Source organism: Carassius gibelio, chromosome A4 (genome assembly GCF_023724105.1).
Source record: "Carassius gibelio isolate Cgi1373 ecotype wild population from Czech Republic chromosome A4, carGib1.2-hapl.c, whole genome shotgun sequence".
NCBI classification, from domain to species: Eukaryota; Metazoa; Chordata; class Actinopteri; order Cypriniformes; family Cyprinidae; genus Carassius; species Carassius gibelio.
Genome location: NC_068374.1, coordinates 15,349,248 through 15,370,782, shown reverse-complemented (window position 1 = coordinate 15,370,782; position 21,535 = coordinate 15,349,248). Strand labels below are relative to the sequence as shown.

Genomic DNA, 21,535 nt, shown 5'->3' with positions numbered 1-21,535 from the left:
TAGTTAACTGTTGAACAGGCTTCTGAAGTGGAAATTGCGGGTTAGGTAGGTGTTGAACTGGTTTCTGAAGTGGAAACTGCTGGTTAGTTAGCTGTTGAACAGGCTTCTGAAGCGGAAACTGCGGCTTAGTTAGCTGTTGAACTGGCTTCCGAAGCGGAAACTGCTGGTTAGTTAGCGGTTGAACAGGCTTCTGAAGCGGATACTGCGGCTTAGTTAACTGTTGAACAGGCTTCTGAAGTGGAAATTGCGGGTTAGGTAGGTGTTGAACTGGTTTCTGAAGTGGAAACTGCGGCTTAGTTAGCTGTTGAACTGGCTTCCGAAGCGGAAACGGTTGGTTAGTTAGCTGTTGAACTGGCTTCTGGAGCTGAAACTGCTGGTCAGTCTGCTGGAGCTGAAACTGCTGGTCAGTCTGCTGCATCATCAGAGCTTGAGCATCCTGAAGCGACTTACTCCACTGTGGAACAGCATGACAGAAAGCACAGACCAACGAAATCTGAACCAAACACCAACTTCCAGCCATTTTTCAACAGCTAAACACAAAGAGGAGACATTGCCCTTTGGTCTTTTTCTATTCTACAGATTTCAGCTAATTAACAATAGTCCCTCCCTCTTCATTAACAACTGAGTGGACAAATCCCAGGGTTGTAAATGGACATGTAAAACCGTTCTGGAGAATTTTTGCCCATACCCAAGCCACGTACCTTTTTATGTAGATATCATTTAAAATATTGTATCAATGCATTCTATGGCACCTTTAACTGGGATTATGAACTCATATTTTGGCCGGAAACAATAGTTTGAATTTCTTAACGATGGATTTGTTTCTTATAAACACAAAGCCTTTCACTTCAAAAGACAGTAATTGATGTGAATTACTTGTGGATTATATTGATATTTATATCAGCTCTTTGGACTTTCGTTCTGATGCCACCCATTCACTGCAGAGGATTCATTGGGGAGCAAGTGATGTAATTCTACATTTTTCCAAATCTTTTCCAATGATAAACTAAAAACCATTTAAAAAGAGAGAGATTTTTATGAATATTCTATATTATTTGAGTCATATCAGGGGCTTTTTTAATGACATTCATTGTCTATCATAGACACACAGTCAAACTTTAATTGTAAAATTGTGAATAAGTGTAGATGAAAATCTCAGATCCTTATCAAGCCTTCCATTGGCTAGTGACATTCCAGAACGTTCTCATTTGTTAATTTGTTGAATCAAAGGTAATCAATCAAGCTGAAAGGGGAGGAGCCGCTTAAATTCAAAGCTGTACTTAATGGCAAAGACGAGGACTGGTGGGTATTGTGTTAACGTTTGTCAGGATGGGTCTTTTGCAATATGTGTTAGTGCTGGTTGTGCTTGTGGTGTTTGATCTGAAGAATGCTTTTGGAAGTTTGAGATCCAGTCAAAGTCCAAAAAGCAAGAAGCATCAATCATATCCAGCTTCCAGAGTGCCTGTTTCTTCTCAAGTGCTCGGAAACACTTTGCAGAAGGCTTCTCTGTCTCAGAGTCTTGACTACAGAGGATTTGCACAAGAGCCTCTTGGTCTTCAGGAGAAGCAGGTGTTGCAGGGTCCAGTGAAGCCTTTGGACTGGAGGTTTCCCACTGTTCCAGAAGTGCCGAGTGAGATGGCGGTGGACTTCCATTTGAGGCAACCTGTGACTCCCAGTAGTGTAGCTATTCAATGCGGTGAGAACCGGGTTCATGTGGAGGTACAGCAGGACTTGTTTAGCAATGGTGAACTGATCCAGCCATCTGGTCTGACTTTGGGAGGATGTCCTGTTGTCGGTTTGGTCCCAGGCTCCAAGGTGCTCTTCTTTGACAATGAACTGCAGGACTGCAATAGTGTGTTGATGGTAAGAGCGGTTAAGTGTTACTAGATTTATTGAACCCTACTAAAAATGGGCCCTTGTTTTGGTATCGACGGTTCCCTGAATCTATATCTGGGGAAAAACTCTTAATAACCGCTTACTCGGGTAACCAAGTGTTATGGCATGACTTGCTAAGATGCCTTTAGGAATGGGGGGGGTTTGGGGAGAATCCTCTAGGTAACAACGTCCGTCTCCTATAGATGACCAAGGATGAGCTTGTCTACACCTTTGCCCTTACCTACACTCCTGAGGCGTTTGCTGGCACTCCGATTACCCGTGCAGGTGGTGCAGTTATTGGTGTTCAATGCCATTATCAAAGGTAAGTGACCTTTTGTGACTCGTGGCATTGCTTGCGGTGGTGGAACTGGAAGCCCGTTTAATTGGTAACTTGAACGGCAGGTTTCAAAATGTCAGCGGTAATGCCTTGAAGCCAACTTGGGTCCCTTATGCCTCAACGGAGGCTGGTGAAGAAGTCTTGCTGTTCTCCCTGAAGCTCATGATGGGTTTGTGCAGTTTCTCTAGACCTCCTGCCTTCTGAACGAGGCTGTGCCTAAGCAGTTCTTCCCTCTTGCAGATGACTGGTCCTTTGAGAGGCCTTCAAACTCTTACTTCCTGGGTGACGTTATTAATGTTGAGGCATCTGTGAAGGTATACAACCACGTCCCTCTGCGTGTGTTTGTGGACAGCTGTGTGGCCACCCAAGTACCTGATGTGAACGCCCTTCCGAGATATTTGTTCATTGAGAATCATGGGTGTGTTCATGTCACCAGATGCTGCAGAGTTGACTTGTTCTCGCGTTTGCTCCTTGTAACCACTTTGTCCCCGACAACTACTTTTCACTCCTTTTTTTTAGATGTCTTGTGGATGCCAAGGTCACAGCTTCCAGCTCGCGCTTCATGCCTCGATCCCAGGAGGACAAAATCCGGTTCCAGCTGGAGGCCTTCATGTTCCAGGGGGGATCCAGTCCTTCTGTATGTATTATGAGTGTTTGGGAGAACGACCTCTCCCATTTGCTTTGGTTTGTGACCCCTTACCCGTGGTGTCTCTTGCAGATCTACATGACGTGTGTTCTGAAGGCCACTCTTGCTTCTGCACCTAGTGACGCGCTCCACAAATCCTGTTCCTTTGCCAATGGGTATGTTCATGCCACTTACGAATACATTAAAGGTGCCATGTCTGATTTTTCGTATTGCAGGTGGCTTGCTGCTGATGGGAACCACCAGGTTTGTGGTTGCTGTGACTCCACATGTGGTCCTGATGGTGGAACTGCTGCTTCTCCTTTTGGAGGTAGGAAGGTGCTTTTAAGCTTGGTTTTTGACCCTTCAAGCACTTAACTCTGGTGTCTGCTTTTTCTAGGCCTTCAGTGGGAAGGGAAGGCCTCGCTCGGTCCTGTAGTGGTTCAAGAGCACAAGAAGACTTTGGCTGGTCTTCAATAAATGTGGGGGAGCAAACTTATTCTTGCTTCGGTTTTTCTTGTCTAGTTTAACCAATTGATTTGAGCGAGGAAGCGGGTAGTCCTACTGTACCTATTCTCTTGCCAGAAGGAAAGGCTCCCTTTTCGCGTTAGGGAAGTTAATAACCCTTTTAAAGGGACCTGCTGTGAGCTCCCTTTTGATGAGTACTGTAAAGGTGGAATACATTGCCCATGATGCTGTAAAGGGACTGCTGTTAATTGGCACTTGTGCCAAGAGTTCTGCGTGAACGTCCACTTCCTTGAAGCACTGCAGATTTTGCGTGCCTCTTATGCAGTGAACTTGATTTCTTCGTGTTGGTAACTTCAAATGAGCAGTTTAATTTTCTCCTTGCATCCCCAAATAGGTTTGCTCAGTTAAATTTGTTTCCTAATGCTCCTTGTTGACATCTCTAATGCTTTTAAATCCATGTACAATAAAAGCGCACTCCCAGTATCAACACTGGCACAACATTTTCCACCTTCAGATGGGTTATTTATAGGTTTTCCATTGTGTTAGGAAAATGGCAGGCATCTCTTAAGTTCAATTTAGTATTTGGGGAGCCAAACTTGCAGAACCTGTACTGACGTAAGGGGGTTTTTGTGCAGTAGCAGGTCAATTATAATTCTGAAAAATAATTGCCGAAATGACACTCAAATAGAACTAATGTTTGGACTCTCAGTGAATGACCTCTTTTGAAAACTGTTGGCTTGTGCAACATCTTGGGCGGTTTGTTTCTAGCACAGTTTCAATATTAAAGGGATACTCCACCCCAAATTGAAAATCGTCATCACTTGCCCCCAAGTCGTTCCCAACCCATAAGAGCTTCGTTCATCTTTGGAACACAACTTATTTTGGAGGAAAACCAGGAGGCTTGTGATTGGCCCACAGACTGCCAAGTAAAATGCACTGTCAAGGTCCAGAAAAGCATCCTTGGAGTAGTCAGACTGTGTACGTTCTTCTGTGTCAGCCGCGCCACAAGCTTGTGTTTTCTACATAAATTTACGCCTTGATTTGAAAGAGAACCGTGGCATCCACTAGCATATGCCGTTTGCGTTCAGCAGGTGTTTTTCAAAATGGCGCTAGGGTGATGTGGGGAGAGACAGAGGAGACCATCTGTTGAATAAAGTCTTTGTTTCATTTGTGTACAAAGTGTTCTCATCGCTTCCTAACGTTACGGTTCATCCACTGATGGCAGATGGGTAATTCTGACGGTGCTTTTCATACTTTTCTGGACCTTGACCGACGAGTGTTTTACTTGGGGATGGTCACAGGCCTCCCGGTTTTCATCCAAAATATCTTTAACCCCTTTGCTGTCAAGGATCGTCACCGGCCCCAGATTATTGTTTTACTTTCACAGCACGTTAAACATCACTCTCTTACTTGACCTGGAGAAACTGCGCATCAGTTGAAAGTTTAAAGACTGTAGCTTCAATATTTGACCAATGTTTTGATAAAACAGTGACCGTTATTTAGTAATTTATGTCAGGAGTACAAAATAGGAGCCATTTTTAGAATAGAAATTCACCAAGCATTCATATTCAGTCACGTCTGCAGTGGTTTGTGTTGTCATAGATTCACTGAAAAGCGTCAAATAGGGTTTATAGGCAAAAGTTGCATATACACAGAGATATATTTACTGATGTTTACTTTATATTTCTTCAGACAGAATCATAATTTCTATTCATTTTCCACTGGTTTACGCGATCTGATGGTAATGATCCGCTCCCAGCCCTGTCTCTGTGTGTATAGTCTTCCGTGTGTGCGCTGACAGAGACCGGATTCGCCCGTGTCTTGTCCATCATAACGGTGCATCATATGCCGCCCCGTCCTACCCATGATGCATTTCCTGTACACTTCCGTGTTGATATCTGACCACAACAACACAGAGAAACCTCTGTACCCATGAAATATCCAAATAATAAACACACGATTACGTTAGTTAATGGTTGGTATGCGATTTTCTTGAGATTTGGGGCGTTTTTATAACAATATTAAAAATGTACATCTGAAATGCTAACTTGTGCAGCGATGTAAAAGGCTATAAATAGCAAATTCCACATGTGATCGCAAAAGGAGGTTATTACAAACCTCAGTCAGGGTTTAAAGTGAGTTTTGAGTAAAAGTGTACTAATAATTTCATAAATAGTCTTATGTAGCTTGATGCTAACGTTAGGTCTAATGCAGCTACATAGCAGGTGCAGTTCTTCTTCATAATGCATTTTGTAATAGTTTTGTCAAAGGTTGTAAGAAAATGTTTTGTTGTATTTTTATAGTAAGGCTTTTGATAACAGTGGGGTAAATGTATACTGGAAGTGAAGCGATGTGGCTTGGTAAACCTTGAAATACCAGAACAAAGGCTAAAAGTAGCGAAATAAAAACAAAAGAATGATGATAAATGAAGAATGAGGATTTTGTGTCATACCTGGCCGATGTGTGAAAGGCTCGTTTCGGAAGAACAATAGAATCATGAATGGGGCAGTTTTGCCGGTCCAAACAAGAGATAATCAGGAGTCATAAATCAATTTTGTTAGCCTTTTATGAGCCTTCTCTAAAAACACACATGACATGGTCTTAGAAAAGGTTTCATAAAATTCACACTTTGTGAGATCATATTCTGAAATATCAAAGTATTAGTAGACTTGTGGCTTTAGCTTCATTATGTATCTAAAATCATATCCTACATCATTTAATACACTTCAATAGGTTTTTAATATTTTTATTGACATGTTTGAGCTTATCTCGATTATAACGGTCTGAGTAATTCTGATTCCTGAACAGTAAACTTTGAAGTGTCAGCTTTGTGAACATTATGTATCTAGTAAGAAAGACTCCTAAGCAGCAACCTTTTAATTTTGGTTATGTCATTTGTGTCTCCATGCTGAAAATGAGTGGTGACAAGTAAGGGGTTAAATTGTGTTCCGAAGACGAATGAAGTTTTTACAGGTTTGGAACAACACGGGGGTAGGTAAGTGATTAGTGACACAATTTTGGGGTGAAGTATCCCTTTAATATCACTACTTTGAGTTGCGGACAATTGACACCGTTTCGTGTTTGCTTCAAGACAGTCGAGAATTGATTTCCACTTAAAACTTGAGCTCAGCGATTTGAGTTGTATTTAAAACAAAAGCCGCAAGTAATCCACATAACTTTATATATTCTGAATGTCGGGAACCAAACTACTGTTTGGAAGACAAGTTAAAAAAAATAAAATAAATAATAAGGGGAGCCTTGTGCCGCCACAGGTTAGCAACTGGAGGAAGGATTAAGGAATGCACAACCTTACAAAAGGTTGTGGAACCTTGGTTTAATAGTGAGAGGGGAAAGAATAAAAACACTGGGAAGAGGCATGTAATCCCGCATTCTGCCGAACCAAAACAATACCAATAGACAAAAAGACACCTAAGGGTTCTGAAAAGTTTATTAAAAACACTAGATTTACATGACCAGAGTAACTTCTCCACTAGAAACCACAGTCTGCTCCCCAGAGACAGCCTTGATACGAGTGTCTCTTCCTGAAAGAGAGATGTTCAAAGTGAGAATGCACTTCTAAAATGCCCAGTTCCTCTTGTCAAGAGCAAGAACTCACGTTTCCTGGTGCAGCTTTGCTCACAAGAGCCAGATGATGGATGGCACACCTCTGTAGTGCAGTGGATGAAGATCTGACAGGGAAGAAAGAGGCTCAAGTCATAGAATCCACAAGTAGTAAATATACAGATGTTCAAGTAAAGGGGGGCATACGGTTTCCTGCAGAGCAGCCAGTGAGGCTGGATCTACAAATGTGAACATCTTCACAACAAAGCGCTTGTAGTGGGTTGGGAACTGAAGACCAGACGATCCAGTCACTGGAACCAGTGTGGTCAGATAGCGGTCGTCCTGGTAAGGGCATCTGAAAACAAGAGAAAAAAAAAAAGTTAGAAAGGGTCTCCCAGCAGACTAACTGGATAAAGATTGGCTGTACACTCACCCGTCGATCAGAAGGTCCCACTGGGGGAGACTGAGTGGACTGGGGGTTGAAGTCGTCCAACAACGTCCCAGCGTCAGGACAATGTTGGGGTCGGTCCTCTCCATAATGTGCACCTCAACATACACAGGCTCTCGCAGGACTTTTGTGATGGGATAATCAGCGTCACTGTAATAGGACGTGTAGGCCTCATCCCCTGAGGAACAACACTGGGGTTTAACCAGACTCCAGTTTGAAAGGCTTTAGGCAGACACAGGACAAGACCTTACCTTCAGCACAGCCTTTGGTGACGCATTGGCCATTGGCCAGTCTGAGCTCCACCCTGAGAGGTCCAGGAGCAGCTACTGGTGGAGGTGGAGGAACAGAGTTGACCTCCACAACCAGAGCTTCCACAGAAGTTCCCGAATATCTACACTGGAAGAGAAACCTGGACGACACACAGCGAGCTTGTAGCATTTATCAGGGATTAATGGTCACACCAAGACATGGATCACCTACTCAAAATGACTGTCCCTTGTGATAGAACCATATGGTCCAATCCCCACTTCATACGAGGAGGTCATTCGGTTTTCATACACCACATATCCGCTGTCCTCCTGTGAATAGGAACAGTGTCAGCATCCAGTCCATCACAAGCAAATGCAGAATAAAACCAGTAGCAGCTGCTCACCATCACGCTCGTGCCACATGCGGTCACAGGGAACTGGTATATAGCAAAGGAAGGTGTAGACCCCACAGGAGCACAAGGTGGGTCATTTCCACCCAGTAGATGAACCGTATCCAGACTCAGTCGAGGCAGAGTAACATCTCTAGACACCACTACCACAAACTGACCATCTCTAATACACTGGACGGTCACTAGAACAAGGTACAAGAGCAGGTTAAATTCAGAGAATCAGTTTGACACGAACGGAATAAGATTGAGAACACTTACCCGCCCTTCCATAGAAACACTGCTGTCCGTTAAAGCAGCAGTTGATAGCTTCACACTCAGCACCACTGATCCCAGGTAGACCACATTGGATCTGCTCAGAATCAGCTACAGCTACACATTTATCAAAGGGCTCTGCCTGCACTACTGGCTTCTGAAACTGCTGTTTAACTGGCTTCTGAATCGGAAACTGCGGCTTAGTTAACTGTTGAACAGGCTTCTGAAGTGGAAATTGCGGGTTAGGTAGGTGTTGAACTGGTTTCTGAAGTGGAAACTGCTGGTTAGTTAGCTGTTGAACAGGCTTCTGAAGCGGAAACTGCGGCTTAGTTAGCTGTTGAACTGGCTTCCGAAGCGGAAACTGCTGGTTAGTTAGCGGTTGAACAGGCTTCTGAAGCGGATACTGCGGCTTAGTTAACTGTTGAACAGGCTTCTGAAGTGGAAATTGCGGGTTAGGTAGGTGTTGAACTGGTTTCTGAAGTGGAAACTGCGGCTTAGTTAGCTGTTGAACTGGCTTCCGAAGCGGAAACTGTTGGTTAGTTAGCTGTTGAACTGGCTTCTGGAGCTGAAACTGCTGGTCAGTCTGCTGCATCATCAGAGCTTGAGCATCCTGAAGCGACTTACTCCACTGTGGAACAGCATGACAGAAAGCACAGACCAACGAAATCTGAACCAAACACCAACTTCCAGCCATTGTTCAACAGCTAAACACAAAGAGGAGACATTGCCCTTTGGTCTTTTTCTATTCTACAGATTTCAGCTAATTAACGATAGTCCCTCCCTCTTCATTAACAACTGAGTGGACAAATCCCAGGGTTGTAAATGGACATGTAAAACCGTTCTGGAGAATTTTTGCCCATACCCAAGCCACGTACCTTTTTATGTAGATATCATTTAAAATATTGTATCAATGCATTCTATGGCACCTTTAACTGGGATTATGAACTCATATTTTGGCCGGAAACAATAGTTTGAATTTCTTAATGATGGATTTGTTTCTTATAAACACAAAGCCTTTCACTTCAAAAGACAGTAATTGATGTGAATTACTTGTGGATTATATTGATATTTATATCAGCTCTTTGGACTTTCGTTCTGATGCCACCCATTCACTGCAGAGGATTCATTGGGGAGCAAGTGATGTAATTCTACATTTTTCCAAATCTTTTCCAATGATAAACTAAAAACCATTTAAAAAGAGAGAGATTTTTATGAATATTCTATATTATTTGAGTCATATCAGGGGCTTTTTTAATGACATTCATTGTCTATCATAGACACACAGTCAAACTTTAATTGTAAAATTGTGAATAAGTGTAGATGAAAATCTCAGATCCTTATCAAGCCTTCCATTGGCTAGTGACATTCCAGAACGTTCTCATTTGTTAATTTGTTGAATCAAAGGTAATCAATCAAGCTGAAAGGGGAGGAGCCGCTTAAATTCAAAGCTGTACTTAATGGCAAAGACGAGGACTGGTGGGTATTGTGTTAACGTTTGTCAGGATGGGTCTTTTGCAATATGTGTTAGTGCTGGTTGTGCTTGTGGTGTTTGATCTGAAGAATGCTTTTGGAAGTTTGAGATCCAGTCAAAGTCCAAAAAGCAAGAAGCATCAATCATATCCAGCTTCCAGAGTGCCTGTTTCTTCTCAAGTGCTCGGAAACACTTTGCAGAAGGCTTCTCTGTCTCAGAGTCTTGACTACAGAGGATTTGCACAAGAGCCTCTTGGTCTTCAGGAGAAGCAGGTGTTGCAGGGTCCAGTGAAGCCTTTGGACTGGAGGTTTCCCACTGTTCCAGAAGTGCCGAGTGAGATGGCGGTGGACTTCCATTTGAGGCAACCTGTGACTCCCAGTAGTGTAGCTATTCAATGCGGTGAGAACCGGGTTCATGTGGAGGTACAGCAGGACTTGTTTAGCAATGGTGAACTGATCCAGCCATCTGGTCTGACTTTGGGAGGATGTCCTGTTGTCGGTTTGGTCCCAGGCTCCAAGGTGCTCTTCTTTGACAATGAACTGCAGGACTGCAATAGTGTGTTGATGGTAAGAGCGGTTAAGTGTTACTAGATTTATTGAACCCTACTAAAAATGGGCCCTTGTTTTGGTATCGACGGTTCCCTGAATCTATATCTGGGGAAAAACTCTTAATAACCGCTTACTCGGGTAACCAAGTGTTATGGCATGACTTGCTAAGATGCCTTTAGGAATGGGGGGGGGGGGGTTTGGGGAGAATCCTCTAGGTAACAACGTCCGTCTCCTATAGATGACCAAGGATGAGCTTGTCTACACCTTTGCCCTTACCTACACTCCTGAGGCGTTTGCTGGCACTCCGATTACCCGTGCAGTTATTGGTGTTCAATGCCATTATCAAAGGTAAGTGACCTTTTGTGACTCGTGGCATTGCTTGCGGTGGTGGAACTGGAAGCCCGTTTAATTGGTAACTTGAACGGGAGGTTTCAAAATGTCAGCGGTAATGCCTTGAAGCCAACTTGGGTCCCTTATGCCTCAACGGAGGCTGGTGAAGAAGTCTTGCTGTTCTCCCTGAAGCTCATGATGGGTTTGTGCAGTTTCTCTAGACCTCCTGCCTTCTGAACGAGGCTGTGCCTAAGCAGTTCTTCCCTCTTGCAGATGACTGGTCCTTTGAGAGGCCTTCAAACTCTTACTTCCTGGGTGACGTTATTAATGTTGAGGCATCTGTGAAGGTATACAACCACGTCCCTCTGCGTGTGTTTGTGGACAGCTGTGTGGCCACCCAAGTACCTGATGTGAACGCCCTTCCGAGATATTTGTTCATTGAGAATCATGGGTGTGTTCATGTCACCAGATGCTGCAGAGTTGACTTGTTCTCGCGTTTGCTCCTTGTAACCACTTTGTCCCCGACAACTACTTTTCACTCCTTTTTTTTAGATGTCTTGTGGATGCCAAGGTCACAGCTTCCAGCTCGCGCTTCATGCCTCGATCCCAGGAGGACAAAATCCGGTTCCAGCTGGAGGCCTTCATGTTCCAGGGGGGATCCAGTCCTTCTGTATGTATTATGAGTGTTTGGGAGAACGACCTCTCCCATTTGCTTTGGTTTGTGACCCCTTACCCGTGGTGTCTCTTGCAGATCTACATGACGTGTGTTCTGAAGGCCACTCTTGCTTCTGCACCTAGTGACGCGCTCCACAAATCCTGTTCCTTTGCCAATGGGTATGTTCATGCCACTTACGAATACACTAAAGGTGCCATGTCTGATTTTTCGTATTGCAGGTGGCTTGCTGCTGATGGGAACCACCAGGTTTGTGGTTGCTGTGACTCCACATGTGGTCCTGATGGTGGAACTGCTGCTTCTCCTTTTGGAGGTAGGAAGGTGCTTTTAAGCTTGGTTTTTGACCCTTCAAGCACTTAACTCTGGTGTCTGCTTTTTCTAGGCCTTCAGTGGGAAGGGAAGGCCTCGCTCGGTCCTGTAGTGGTTCAAGAGCACAAGAAGACTTTGGCTGGTCTTCAATAAATGTGGGGGAGCAAACTTATTCTTGCTTCGGTTTTTCTTGTCTAGTTTAACCAATTGATTTGAGCGAGGAAGCGGGTAGTCCTACTGTACCTATTCTCTTGCCAGAAGGAAAGGCTCCCTTTTCGCGTTAGGGAAGTTAATAACCCTTTTAAAGGGACCTGCTGTGAGCTCCCTTTTGATGAGTACTGTAAAGGTGGAATACATTGCCCATGATGCTGTAAAGGGACTGCTGTTAATTGGCACTTGTGCCAAGAGTTCTGCGTGAACGTCCACTTCCTTGAAGCACTGCAGATTTTGCGTGCCTCTTATGCAGTGAACTTGATTTCTTCGTGTTGGTAACTTCAAATGAGCAGTTTAATTTTCTCCTTGCATCCCCAAATAGGTTTGCTCAGTTAAATTTGTTTCCTAATGCTCCTTGTTGACATCTCTAATGCTTTTAAATCCATGTACAATAAAAGCGCACTCCCAGTATCAACACTGGCACAACATTTTCCACCTTCAGATGGGTTATTTATAGGTTTTCCATTGTGTTAGGAAAATGGCAGGCATCTCTTAAGTTCAATTTAGTATTTGGGGAGCCAAACTTGCAGAACCTGTACTGACGTAAGGGGGTTTTTGTGCAGTAGCAGGTCAATTATAATTCTGAAAAATAATTGCCGAAATGACACTCAAATAGAACTAATGTTTGGACTCTCAGTGAATGACCTCTTTTGAAAACTGTTGGCTTGTGCAACATCTTGGGCGGTTTGTTTCTAGCACAGTTTCAATATTAAAGGGATACTCCACCCCAAATTGAAAATCGTCATCACTTGCCCCCAAGTCGTTCCCAACCCATAAGAGCTTCGTTCATCTTTGGAACACAACTTATTTTGGAGGAAAACCAGGAGGCTTGTGATTGGCCCACAGACTGCCAAGTAAAATGCACTGTCAAGGTCCAGAAAAGCATCCTTGGAGTAGTCAGACTGTGTACGTTCTTCTGTGTCAGCCGCGCCACAAGCTTGTGTTTTCTACATAAATTTACGCCTTGATTTGAAAGAGAACCGTGGCATCCACTAGCATATGCCGTTTGCGTTCAGCAGGTGTTTTTCAAAATGGCGCTAGGGTGATGTGGGGAGAGACAGAGGAGACCATCTGTTGAATAAAGTCTTTGTTTCATTTGTGTACAAAGTGTTCTCATCGCTTCCTAACGTTACGGTTCATCCACTGATGGCAGATGGGTAATTCTGACGGTGCTTTTCATACTTTTCTGGACCTTGACCGACGAGTGTTTTACTTGGGGATGGTCACAGGCCTCCCGGTTTTCATCCAAAATATCTTTAACCCCTTTGCTGTCAAGGATCGTCACCGGCCCCAGATTATTGTTTTACTTTCACAGCACGTTAAACATCACTCTCTTACTTGACCTGGAGAAACTGCGCATCAGTTGAAAGTTTAAAGACTGTAGCTTCAATATTTGACCAATGTTTTGATAAAACAGTGACCGTTATTTAGTAATTTATGTCAGGAGTACAAAATAGGAGCCATTTTTAGAATAGAAATTCACCAAGCATTCATATTCAGTCACGTCTGCAGTGGTTTGTGTTGTCATAGATTCACTGAAAAGCGTCAAATAGGGTTTATAGGCAAAAGTTGCATATACACAGAGATATATTTACTGATGTTTACTTTATATTTCTTCAGACAGAATCATAATTTCTATTCATTTTCCACTGGTTTACGCGATCTGATGGTAATGATCCGCTCCCAGCCCTGTCTCTGTGTGTATAGTCTTCCGTGTGTGCGCTGACAGAGACCGGATTCGCCCGTGTCTTGTCCATCATAACGGTGCATCATATGCCGCCCCGTCCTACCCATGATGCATTTCCTGTACACTTCCGTGTTGATATCTGACCACAACAACACAGAGAAACCTCTGTACCCATGAAATATCCAAATAATAAACACACGATTACGTTAGTTAATGGTTGGTATGCGATTTTCTTGAGATTTGGGGCGTTTTTATAACAATATTAAAAATGTACATCTGAAATGCTAACTTGTGCAGCGATGTAAAAGGCTATAAATAGCAAATTCCACATGTGATCGCAAAAGGAGGTTATTACAAACCTCAGTCAGGGTTTAAAGTGAGTTTTGAGTAAAAGTGTACTAATAATTTCATAAATAGTCTTATGTAGCTTGATGCTAACGTTAGGTCTAATGCAGCTACATAGCAGGTGCAGTTCTTCTTCATAATGCATTTTGTAATAGTTTTGTCAAAGGTTGTAAGAAAATGTTTTGTTGTATTTTTATAGTAAGGCTTTTGATAACAGTGGGGTAAATGTATACTGGAAGTGAAGCGATGTGGCTTGGTAAACCTTGAAATACCAGAACAAAGGCTAAAAGTAGCGAAATAAAAACAAAAGAATGATGATAAATGAAGAATGAGGATTTTGTGTCATACCTGGCCGATGTGTGAAAGGCTCGTTTCGGAAGAACAATAGAATCATGAATGGGGCAGTTTTGCCGGTCCAAACAAGAGATAATCAGGAGTCATAAATCAATTTTGTTAGCCTTTTATGAGCCTTCTCTAAAAACACACATGACATGGTCTTAGAAAAGGTTTCATAAAATTCACACTTTGTGAGATCATATTCTGAAATATCAAAGTATTAGTAGACTTGTGGCTTTAGCTTCATTATGTATCTAAAATCATATCCTACATCATTTAATACACTTCAATAGGTTTTTAATATTTTTATTGACATGTTTGAGCTTATCTCGATTATAACGGTCTGAGTAATTCTGATTCCTGAACAGTAAACTTTGAAGTGTCAGCTTTGTGAACATTATGTATCTAGTAAGAAAGACTCCTAAGCAGCAACCTTTTAATTTTGGTTATGTCATTTGTGTCTCCATGCTGAAAATGAGTGGTGACAAGTAAGGGGTTAAATTGTGTTCCGAAGACGAATGAAGTTTTTACAGGTTTGGAACAACACGGGGGTAGGTAAGTGATTAGTGACACAATTTTGGGGTGAAGTATCCCTTTAATATCACTACTTTGAGTTGCGGACAATTGACACCGTTTCGTGTTTGCTTCAAGACAGTCGAGAATTGATTTCCACTTAAAACTTGAGCTCAGCGATTTGAGTTGTATTTAAAACAAAAGCCGCAAGTAATCCACATAACTTTATATATTCTGAATGTCGGGAACCAAACTACTGTTTGGAAGACAAGTTAAAAAAAATAAAATAAATAATAATAAGGGGAGCCTTGTGCCGCCACAGGTTAGCAACTGGAGGAAGGATTAAGGAATGCACAACCTTACAAAAGGTTGTGGAACCTTGGTTTAATAGTGAGAGGGGAAAGAATAAAAACACTGGGAAGAGGCATGTAATCCCGCATTCTGCCGAACCAAAACAATACCAATAGACAAAAAGACACCTAAGGGTTCTGAAAAGTTTATTAAAAACACTAGATTTACATGACCAGAGTAACTTCTCCACTAGAAACCACAGTCTGCTCCCCAGAGACAGCCTTGATACGAGTGTCTCTTCCTGAAAGAGAGATGTTCAAAGTGAGAATGCACTTCTAAAATGCCCAGTTCCTCTTGTCAAGAGCAAGAACTCACGTTTCCTGGTGCAGCTTTGCTCACAAGAGCCAGATGATGGATGGCACACCTCTGTAGTGCAGTGGATGAAGATCTGACAGGGAAGAAAGAGGCTCAAGTCATAGAATCCACAAGTAGTAAATATACAGATGTTCAAGTAAAGGGGGGCATACGGTTTCCTGCAGAGCAGCCAGTGAGGCTGGATCTACAAATGTGAACATCTTCACAACAAAGCGCTTGTAGTGGGTTGGGAACTGAAGACCAGACGATCCAGTCACTGGAACCAGTGTGGTCAGATAGCGGTCGTCCTGGTAAGGGCATCTGAAAACAAGAGAAAAAAAAAGTTAGAAAGGGTCTCCCAGCAGACTAACTGGATAAAGATTGGCTGTACACTCACCCGTCAATCAGAAGGTCCCACTGGGGGAGACTGAGTGGACTGGGGGTTGAAGTCGTCCAACAACGTCCCAGCGTCAGGACAATGTTGGGGTCGGTCCTCTCCATAATGTGCACCTCAACATACACAGGCTCTCGCAGGACTTTTGTGATGGGATAATCAGCGTCACTGTAATAGGACGTGTAGGCCTCATCCCCTGAGGAACAACACTGGGGTTTAACCAGACTCCAGTTTGAAAGGCTTTAGGCAGACACAGGACAAGACCTTACCTTCAGCACAGCCTTTGGTGACGCATTGGCCATTGGCCAGTCTGAGCTCCACCCTGAGAGGTCCAGGAGCAGCTACTGGTGGAGGTGGAGGAACAGAGTTGACCTCCACAACCAGAGCTTCCACAGAAGTTCCCGAATATCTACACTGGAAGAGAAACCTGGACGACACACAGCGAGCTTGTAGCATTTATCAGGGATTAATGGTCACACCAAGACATGGATCACCTACTCAAAATGACTGTCCCTTGTGATAGAACCATATGGTCCAATCCCCACTTCATACGAGGAGGTCATTCGGTTTTCATACACCACATATCCGCTGTCCTCCTGTGAATAGGAACAGTGTCAGCATCCAGTCCATCACAAGCAAATGCAGAATAAAACCAGTAGCAGCTGCTCACCATCACGCTCGTGCCACATGCGGTCACAGGGAACTGGTATATAGCAAAGGAAGGTGTAGACCCCACAGGAGCACAAGGTGGGTCATTTCCACCCAGTAGATGAACCGTATCCAGACTCAGTCGAGGCAGAGTAACATCTCTAGACACCACTACCACAAACTGACCATCTCTAATACACTGGACGGTCACTAGAACAAGGTACAAGAGCAGGTTAAATTCAGAGAATCAGTTTGACACGAACGGAATAAGATTGAGAACACTTACCCGCCCTTCCATAGAAACACTGCTGTCCGTTAAAGCAGCAGTTGATAGCTTCACACTCAGCACCACTGATCCCAGGTAGACCACATTGGATCTGCTCAGAATCAGCTACAGCTACACATTTATCAAAGGGCTCTGCCTGCACTACTGGCTTCTGAAACTGCTGTTTAACTGGCTTCTGAATCGGAAACTGCGGCTTAGTTAACTGTTGAACAGGCTTCTGAAGTGGAAATTGCGGGTTAGGTAGGTGTTGAACTGGTTTCTGAAGTGGAAACTGCTGGTTAGTTAGCTGTTGAACAGGCTTCTGAAGCGGAAACTGCGGCTTAGTTAGCTGTTGAACTGGCTTCCGAAGCGGAAACTGCTGGTTAGTTAGCGGTTGAACAGGCTTCTGAAGCGGATACTGCGGCTTAGTTAACTGTTGAACAGGCTTCTGAAGTGGAAATTGCGGGTTAGGTAGGTGTTGAACTGGTTTCTGAAGTGGAAACTGCGGCTTAGTTAGCTGTTGAACTGGCTTCCGAAGCGGAAACTGTTGGTTAGTTAGCTGTTGAACTGGCTTCTGGAGCTGAAACTGCTGGTCAGTCTGCTGGAGCTGAAACTGCTGGTCAGTCTGCTGCATCATCAGAGCTTGAGCATCCTGAAGCGACTTACTCCACTGTGGAACAGCATGACAGAAAGCACAGACCAACGAAATCTGAACCAAACACCAACTTCCAGCCATTGTTCAACAGCTAAACACAAAGAGGAGACATTGCCCTTTGGTCTTTTTCTATTCTACAGATTTCAGCTAATTAACGATAGTCCCTCCCTCTTCATTAACAACTGAGTGGACAAATCCCAGGGTTGTAAATGGACATGTAAAACCGTTCTGGAGAATTTTTGCCCATACCCAAGCCACGTACCTTTTTATGTAGATATCATTTAAAATATTGTATCAATGCATTCTATGGCACCTTTAACTGGGATTATGAACTCATATTTTGGCCGGAAACAATAGTTTGAATTTCTTAACGATGGATTTGTTTCTTATAAACACAAAGCCTTTCACTTCAAAAGACAGTAATTGATGTGAATTACTTGTGGATTATATTGATATTTATATCAGCTCTTTGGACTTTCGTTCTGATGCCACCCATTCACTGCAGAGGATTCATTGGGGAGCAAGTGATGTAATTCTACATTTTTCCAAATCTTTTCCAATGATAAACTAAAAACCATTTAAAAAGAGAGAGATTTTTATGAATATTCTATATTATTTGAGTCATATCAGGGGCTTTTTTAATGACATTCATTGTCTATCATAGACACACAGTCAAACTTTAATTGTAAAATTGTGAATAAGTGTAGATGAAAATCTCAGATCCTTATCAAGCCTTCCATTGGCTAGTGACATTCCAGAACGTTCTCATTTGTTAATTTGTTGAATCAAAGGTAATCAATCAAGCTGAAAGGGGAGGAGCCGCTTAAATTCAAAGCTGTACTTAATGGCAAAGACGAGGACTGGTGGGTATTGTGTTAACGTTTGTCAGGATGGGTCTTTTGCAATATGTGTTAGTGCTGGTTGTGCTTGTGGTGTTTGATCTGAAGAATGCTTTTGGAAGTTTGAGATCCAGTCAAAGTCCAAAAAGCAAGAAGCATCAATCATATCCAGCTTCCAGAGTGCCTGTTTCTTCTCAAGTGCTCGGAAACACTTTGCAGAAGGCTTCTCTGTCTCAGAGTCTTGACTACAGAGGATTTGCACAAGAGCCTCTTGGTCTTCAGGAGAAGCAGGTGTTGCAGGGTCCAGTGAAGCCTTTGGACTGGAGGTTTCCCACTGTTCCAGAAGTGCCGAGTGAGATGGCGGTGGACTTCCATTTGAGGCAACCTGTGACTCCCAGTAGTGTAGCTATTCAATGCGGTGAGAACCGGGTTCATGTGGAGGTACAGCAGGACTTGTTTAGCAATGGTGAACTGATCCAGCCATCTGGTCTGACTTTGGGAGGATGTCCTGTTGTCGGTTTGGTCCCAGGCTCCAAGGTGCTCTTCTTTGACAATGAACTGCAGGACTGCAATAGTGTGTTGATGGTAAGAGCGGTTAAGTGTTACTAGATTTATTGAACCCTACTAAAAATGGGCCCTTGTTTTGGTATCGACGGTTCCCTGAATCTATATCTGGGGAAAAACTCTTAATAACCGCTTACTCGGGTAACCAAGTGTTATGGCATGACTTGCTAAGATGCCTTTAGGAATGGGGGGGGGGGGGGGTTTGGGGAGAATCCTCTAGGTAACAACGTCCGTCTCCTATAGATGACCAAGGATGAGCTTGTCTACACCTTTGCCCTTACCTACACTCCTGAGGCGTTTGCTGGCACTCCGATTACCCGTGCAGGTGGTGCAGTTATTGGTGTTCAATGCCATTATCAAAGGTAAGTGACCTTTTGTGACTCGTGGCATTGCTTGCGGTGGTGGAACTGGAAGCCCGTTTAATTGGTAACTTGAACGGCAGGTTTCAAAATGTCAGCGGTAATGCCTTGAAGCCAACTTGGGTCCCTTATGCCTCAACGGAGGCTGGTGAAGAAGTCTTGCTGTTCTCCCTGAAGCTCATGATGGGTTTGTGCAGTTTCTCTAGACCTCCTGCCTTCTGAACGAGGCTGTGCCTAAGCAGTTCTTCCCTCTTGCAGATGACTGGTCCTTTGAGAGGCCTTCAAACTCTTACTTCCTGGGTGACGTTATTAATGTTGAGGCATCTGTGAAGGTATACAACCACGTCCCTCTGCGTGTGTTTGTGGACAGCTGTGTGGCCACCCAAGTACCTGATGTGAACGCCCTTCCGAGATATTTGTTCATTGAGAATCATGGGTGTGTTCATGTCACCAGATGCTGCAGAGTTGACTTGTTCTCGCGTTTGCTCCTTGTAACCACTTTGTCCCCGACAACTACTTTTCACTCCTTTTTTTTAGATGTCTTGTGGATGCCAAGGTGACAGCTTCCAGCTCGCGCTTCATGCCTCGATCCCAGGAGGACAAAATCCGGTTCCAGCTGGAGGCCTTCATGTTCCAGGGGGGATCCAGTCCTTCTGTATGTATTATGAGTGTTTGGGAGAACGACCTCTCCCATTTGCTTTGGTTTGTGACCCCTTACCCGTGGTGTCTCTTGCAGATCTACATGACGTGTGTTCTGAAGGCCACTCTTGCTTCTGCACCTAGTGACGCGCTCCACAAATCCTGTTCCTTTGCCAATGGGTATGTTCATGCCACTTACGAATACATTAAAGGTGCCATGTCTGATTTTTCGTATTGCAGGTGGCTTGCTGCTGATGGGAACCACCAGGTTTGTGGTTGCTGTGACTCCACATGTGGTCCTGATGGTGGAACTGCTGCTTCTCCTTTTGGAGGTAGGAAGGTGCTTTTAAGCTTGGTTTTTGACCCTTCAAGCACTTAACTCTGGTGTCTGCTTTTTCTAGGCCTTCAGTGGGAAGGGAAGGCCTCGCTCGGTCCTGTAGTGGTTCAAGAGCACAAGAAGACTTTGGCTGGTCTTCAATAAATGTGGGGGAGCAAACTTATTCTTGCTTCGGTTTTTCTTGTCTAGTTTAACCAATTGATTTGAGCGAGGAAGCGGGTAGTCCTACTGTACCTATTCTCTTGCCAGAAGGAAAGGCTCCCTTTTCGCGTTAGGGAAGTTAATAACCCTTTTAAAGGGACCTGCTGTGAGCTCCCTTTTGATGAGTACTGTAAAGGTGGAATACATTGCCCATGATGCTGTAAAGGGACTGCTGTTAATTGGCACTTGTGCCAAGAGTTCTGCGTGAACGTCCACTTCCTTGAAGCACTGCAGATTTTGCGTGCCTCTTATGCAGTGAACTTGATTTCTTCGTGTTGGTAACTTCAAATGAGCAGTTTAATTTTCTCCTTGCATCCCCAAATAGGTTTGCTCAGTTAAATTTGTTTCCTAATGCTCCTTGTTGACATCTCTAATGCTTTTAAATCCATGTACAATAAAAGCGCACTCCCAGTATCAACACTGGCACAACATTTTCCACCTTCAGATGGGTTATTTATAGGTTTTCCATTGTGTTAGGAAAATGGCAGGCATCTCTTAAGTTCAATTTAGTATTTGGGGAGCCAAACTTGCAGAACCTGTACTGACGTAAGGGGGTTTTTGTGCAGTAGCAGGTCAATTATAATTCTGAAAAATAATTGCCGAAATGACACTCAAATAGAACTAATGTTTGGACTCTCAGTGAATGACCTCTTTTGAAAACTGTTGGCTTGTGCAACATCTTGGGCGGTTTGTTTCTAGCACAGTTTCAATATTAAAGGGATACTCCACCCCAAATTGAAAATCGTCATCACTTGCCCCCAAGTCGTTCCCAACCCATAAGAGCTTCGTTCATCTTTGGAACACAACTTATTTTGGAGGAAAACCAGGAGGCTTGTGATTGGCCCACAGACTGCCAAGTAAAATGCACTGTCAAGGTCCAGAAAAGCATCCTTGGAGTAGTCAGACTGTGTACGTTCTTCTGTGTCAGCCGCGCCACAAGCTTGTGTTTTCTACATAAATTTACGCCTTGATTTGAAAGAGAACCGTGGCATCCACTAGCATATGCCGTTTGCGTTCAGCAGGTGTTTTTCAAAATGGCGCTAGGGTGATGTGGGGAGAGACAGAGGAGACCATCTGTTGAATAAAGTCTTTGTTTCATTTGTGTACAAAGTGTTCTCATCGCTTCCTAACGTTACGGTTCATCCACTGATGGCAGATGGGTAATTCTGACGGTGCTTTTCATACTTTTCTGGACCTTGACCGACGAGTGTTTTACTTGGGGATGGTCACAGGCCTCCCGGTTTTCATCCAAAATATCTTTAACCCCTTTGCTGTCAAGGATCGTCACCGGCCCCAGATTATTGTTTTACTTTCACAGCACGTTAAACATCACTCTCTTACTT

General features: G+C 43.6%; 4 protein-coding genes and 1 long non-coding RNA gene across 5 annotated transcripts in view; 3 read left to right on the top strand and 2 right to left on the bottom strand.

Moving 5' to 3' along the window:
• The window catches only part of LOC127971401 (uncharacterized), a 187,016-nt gene that overhangs the window by 72,220 nt on the left and 93,261 nt on the right, over positions 1-21,535 (bottom strand). Inside the window, exons 4-6 of the mRNA XM_052574394.1 lie at positions 16,864-17,073; positions 8,472-8,681; positions 50-259 (exon numbers count right to left, since the gene is read on the bottom strand). Coding sequence (XP_052430354.1) covers positions 50-259; positions 8,472-8,681; positions 16,864-17,073 — 630 coding nt within the window. The remainder of the gene's footprint in view (positions 1-49; positions 260-8,471; positions 8,682-16,863; positions 17,074-21,535) is intronic.
• Positions 1-21,535, top strand: part of LOC127971759 (uncharacterized) — a 151,184-nt gene that overhangs the window by 45,233 nt on the left and 84,416 nt on the right. The window lies entirely within an intron of this gene.
• Positions 1,279-3,802, top strand: LOC127971413 (zona pellucida sperm-binding protein 3-like). The gene is made up of 8 exons (XM_052574420.1): positions 1,279-1,863; positions 2,079-2,197; positions 2,278-2,381; positions 2,453-2,630; positions 2,732-2,849; positions 2,931-3,013; positions 3,074-3,165; positions 3,235-3,802. The coding sequence occupies exons 1-8, from the start codon at positions 1,330-1,332 to the stop codon at positions 3,312-3,314; spliced, it is 1,308 nt and encodes a 435-aa protein (XP_052430380.1). The 5' UTR covers positions 1,279-1,329; the 3' UTR covers positions 3,315-3,802.
• LOC127971620 (zona pellucida sperm-binding protein 4-like) lies at positions 6,733-7,764 on the bottom strand. Its single transcript, XM_052574766.1, has 5 exons — positions 7,563-7,764; positions 7,297-7,489; positions 7,071-7,218; positions 6,919-6,991; positions 6,733-6,844 (listed from the first exon to the last, which is right to left on the bottom strand). Exons 1-5 carry the CDS (start codon positions 7,747-7,749, stop codon positions 6,768-6,770), a joined length of 678 nt encoding a protein of 225 aa, XP_052430726.1. The 5' UTR covers positions 7,750-7,764; the 3' UTR covers positions 6,733-6,767.
• LOC127971700 (zona pellucida sperm-binding protein 3-like) lies at positions 11,080-12,193 on the top strand. The gene is made up of 2 exons (XM_052574908.1): positions 11,080-11,404; positions 11,465-12,193. Exons 1-2 carry the CDS (start codon positions 11,166-11,168, stop codon positions 11,601-11,603), a joined length of 378 nt encoding a protein of 125 aa, XP_052430868.1. The 5' UTR covers positions 11,080-11,165; the 3' UTR covers positions 11,604-12,193.

What these genes read in the sequence shown, in the direction of transcription:
- LOC127971413 (XM_052574420.1), top strand. Translation starts at nt 1,330, where the DNA reads ATGGGTCTTTTGCAATATGTGTTAGTGCTGGTTGTGCTTGTGGTGTTT. An exon ending in TCCTGTTCCTTTGCCAATGG is followed by an intron (nt 3,014 to 3,073) that starts GTATGTTCATGC and finishes TTCGTATTGCAG; the next exon opens with GTGGCTTGCTGCTGATGGGA. An exon ending in TGCTGCTTCTCCTTTTGGAG is followed by an intron (nt 3,166 to 3,234) that starts GTAGGAAGGTGC and finishes TGCTTTTTCTAG; the next exon opens with GCCTTCAGTGGGAAGGGAAG.
- LOC127971620 (XM_052574766.1), bottom strand. Translation starts at nt 7,749, where the DNA reads ATGCTACAAGCTCGCTGTGTGTCGTCCAGGTTTCTCTTCCAGTGTAGA. An exon ending in CACCAAAGGCTGTGCTGAAG is followed by an intron (nt 7,490 to 7,562) that starts GTAAGGTCTTGT and finishes GTTGTTCCTCAG; the next exon opens with GGGATGAGGCCTACACGTCC. An exon ending in TGGCTGCTCTGCAGGAAACC is followed by an intron (nt 6,992 to 7,070) that starts GTATGCCCCCCT and finishes CTTCCCTGTCAG; the next exon opens with ATCTTCATCCACTGCACTAC.
- LOC127971700 (XM_052574908.1), top strand. Translation starts at nt 11,166, where the DNA reads ATGCCTCGATCCCAGGAGGACAAAATCCGGTTCCAGCTGGAGGCCTTC. An exon ending in TCCTGTTCCTTTGCCAATGG is followed by an intron (nt 11,405 to 11,464) that starts GTATGTTCATGC and finishes TTCGTATTGCAG; the next exon opens with GTGGCTTGCTGCTGATGGGA.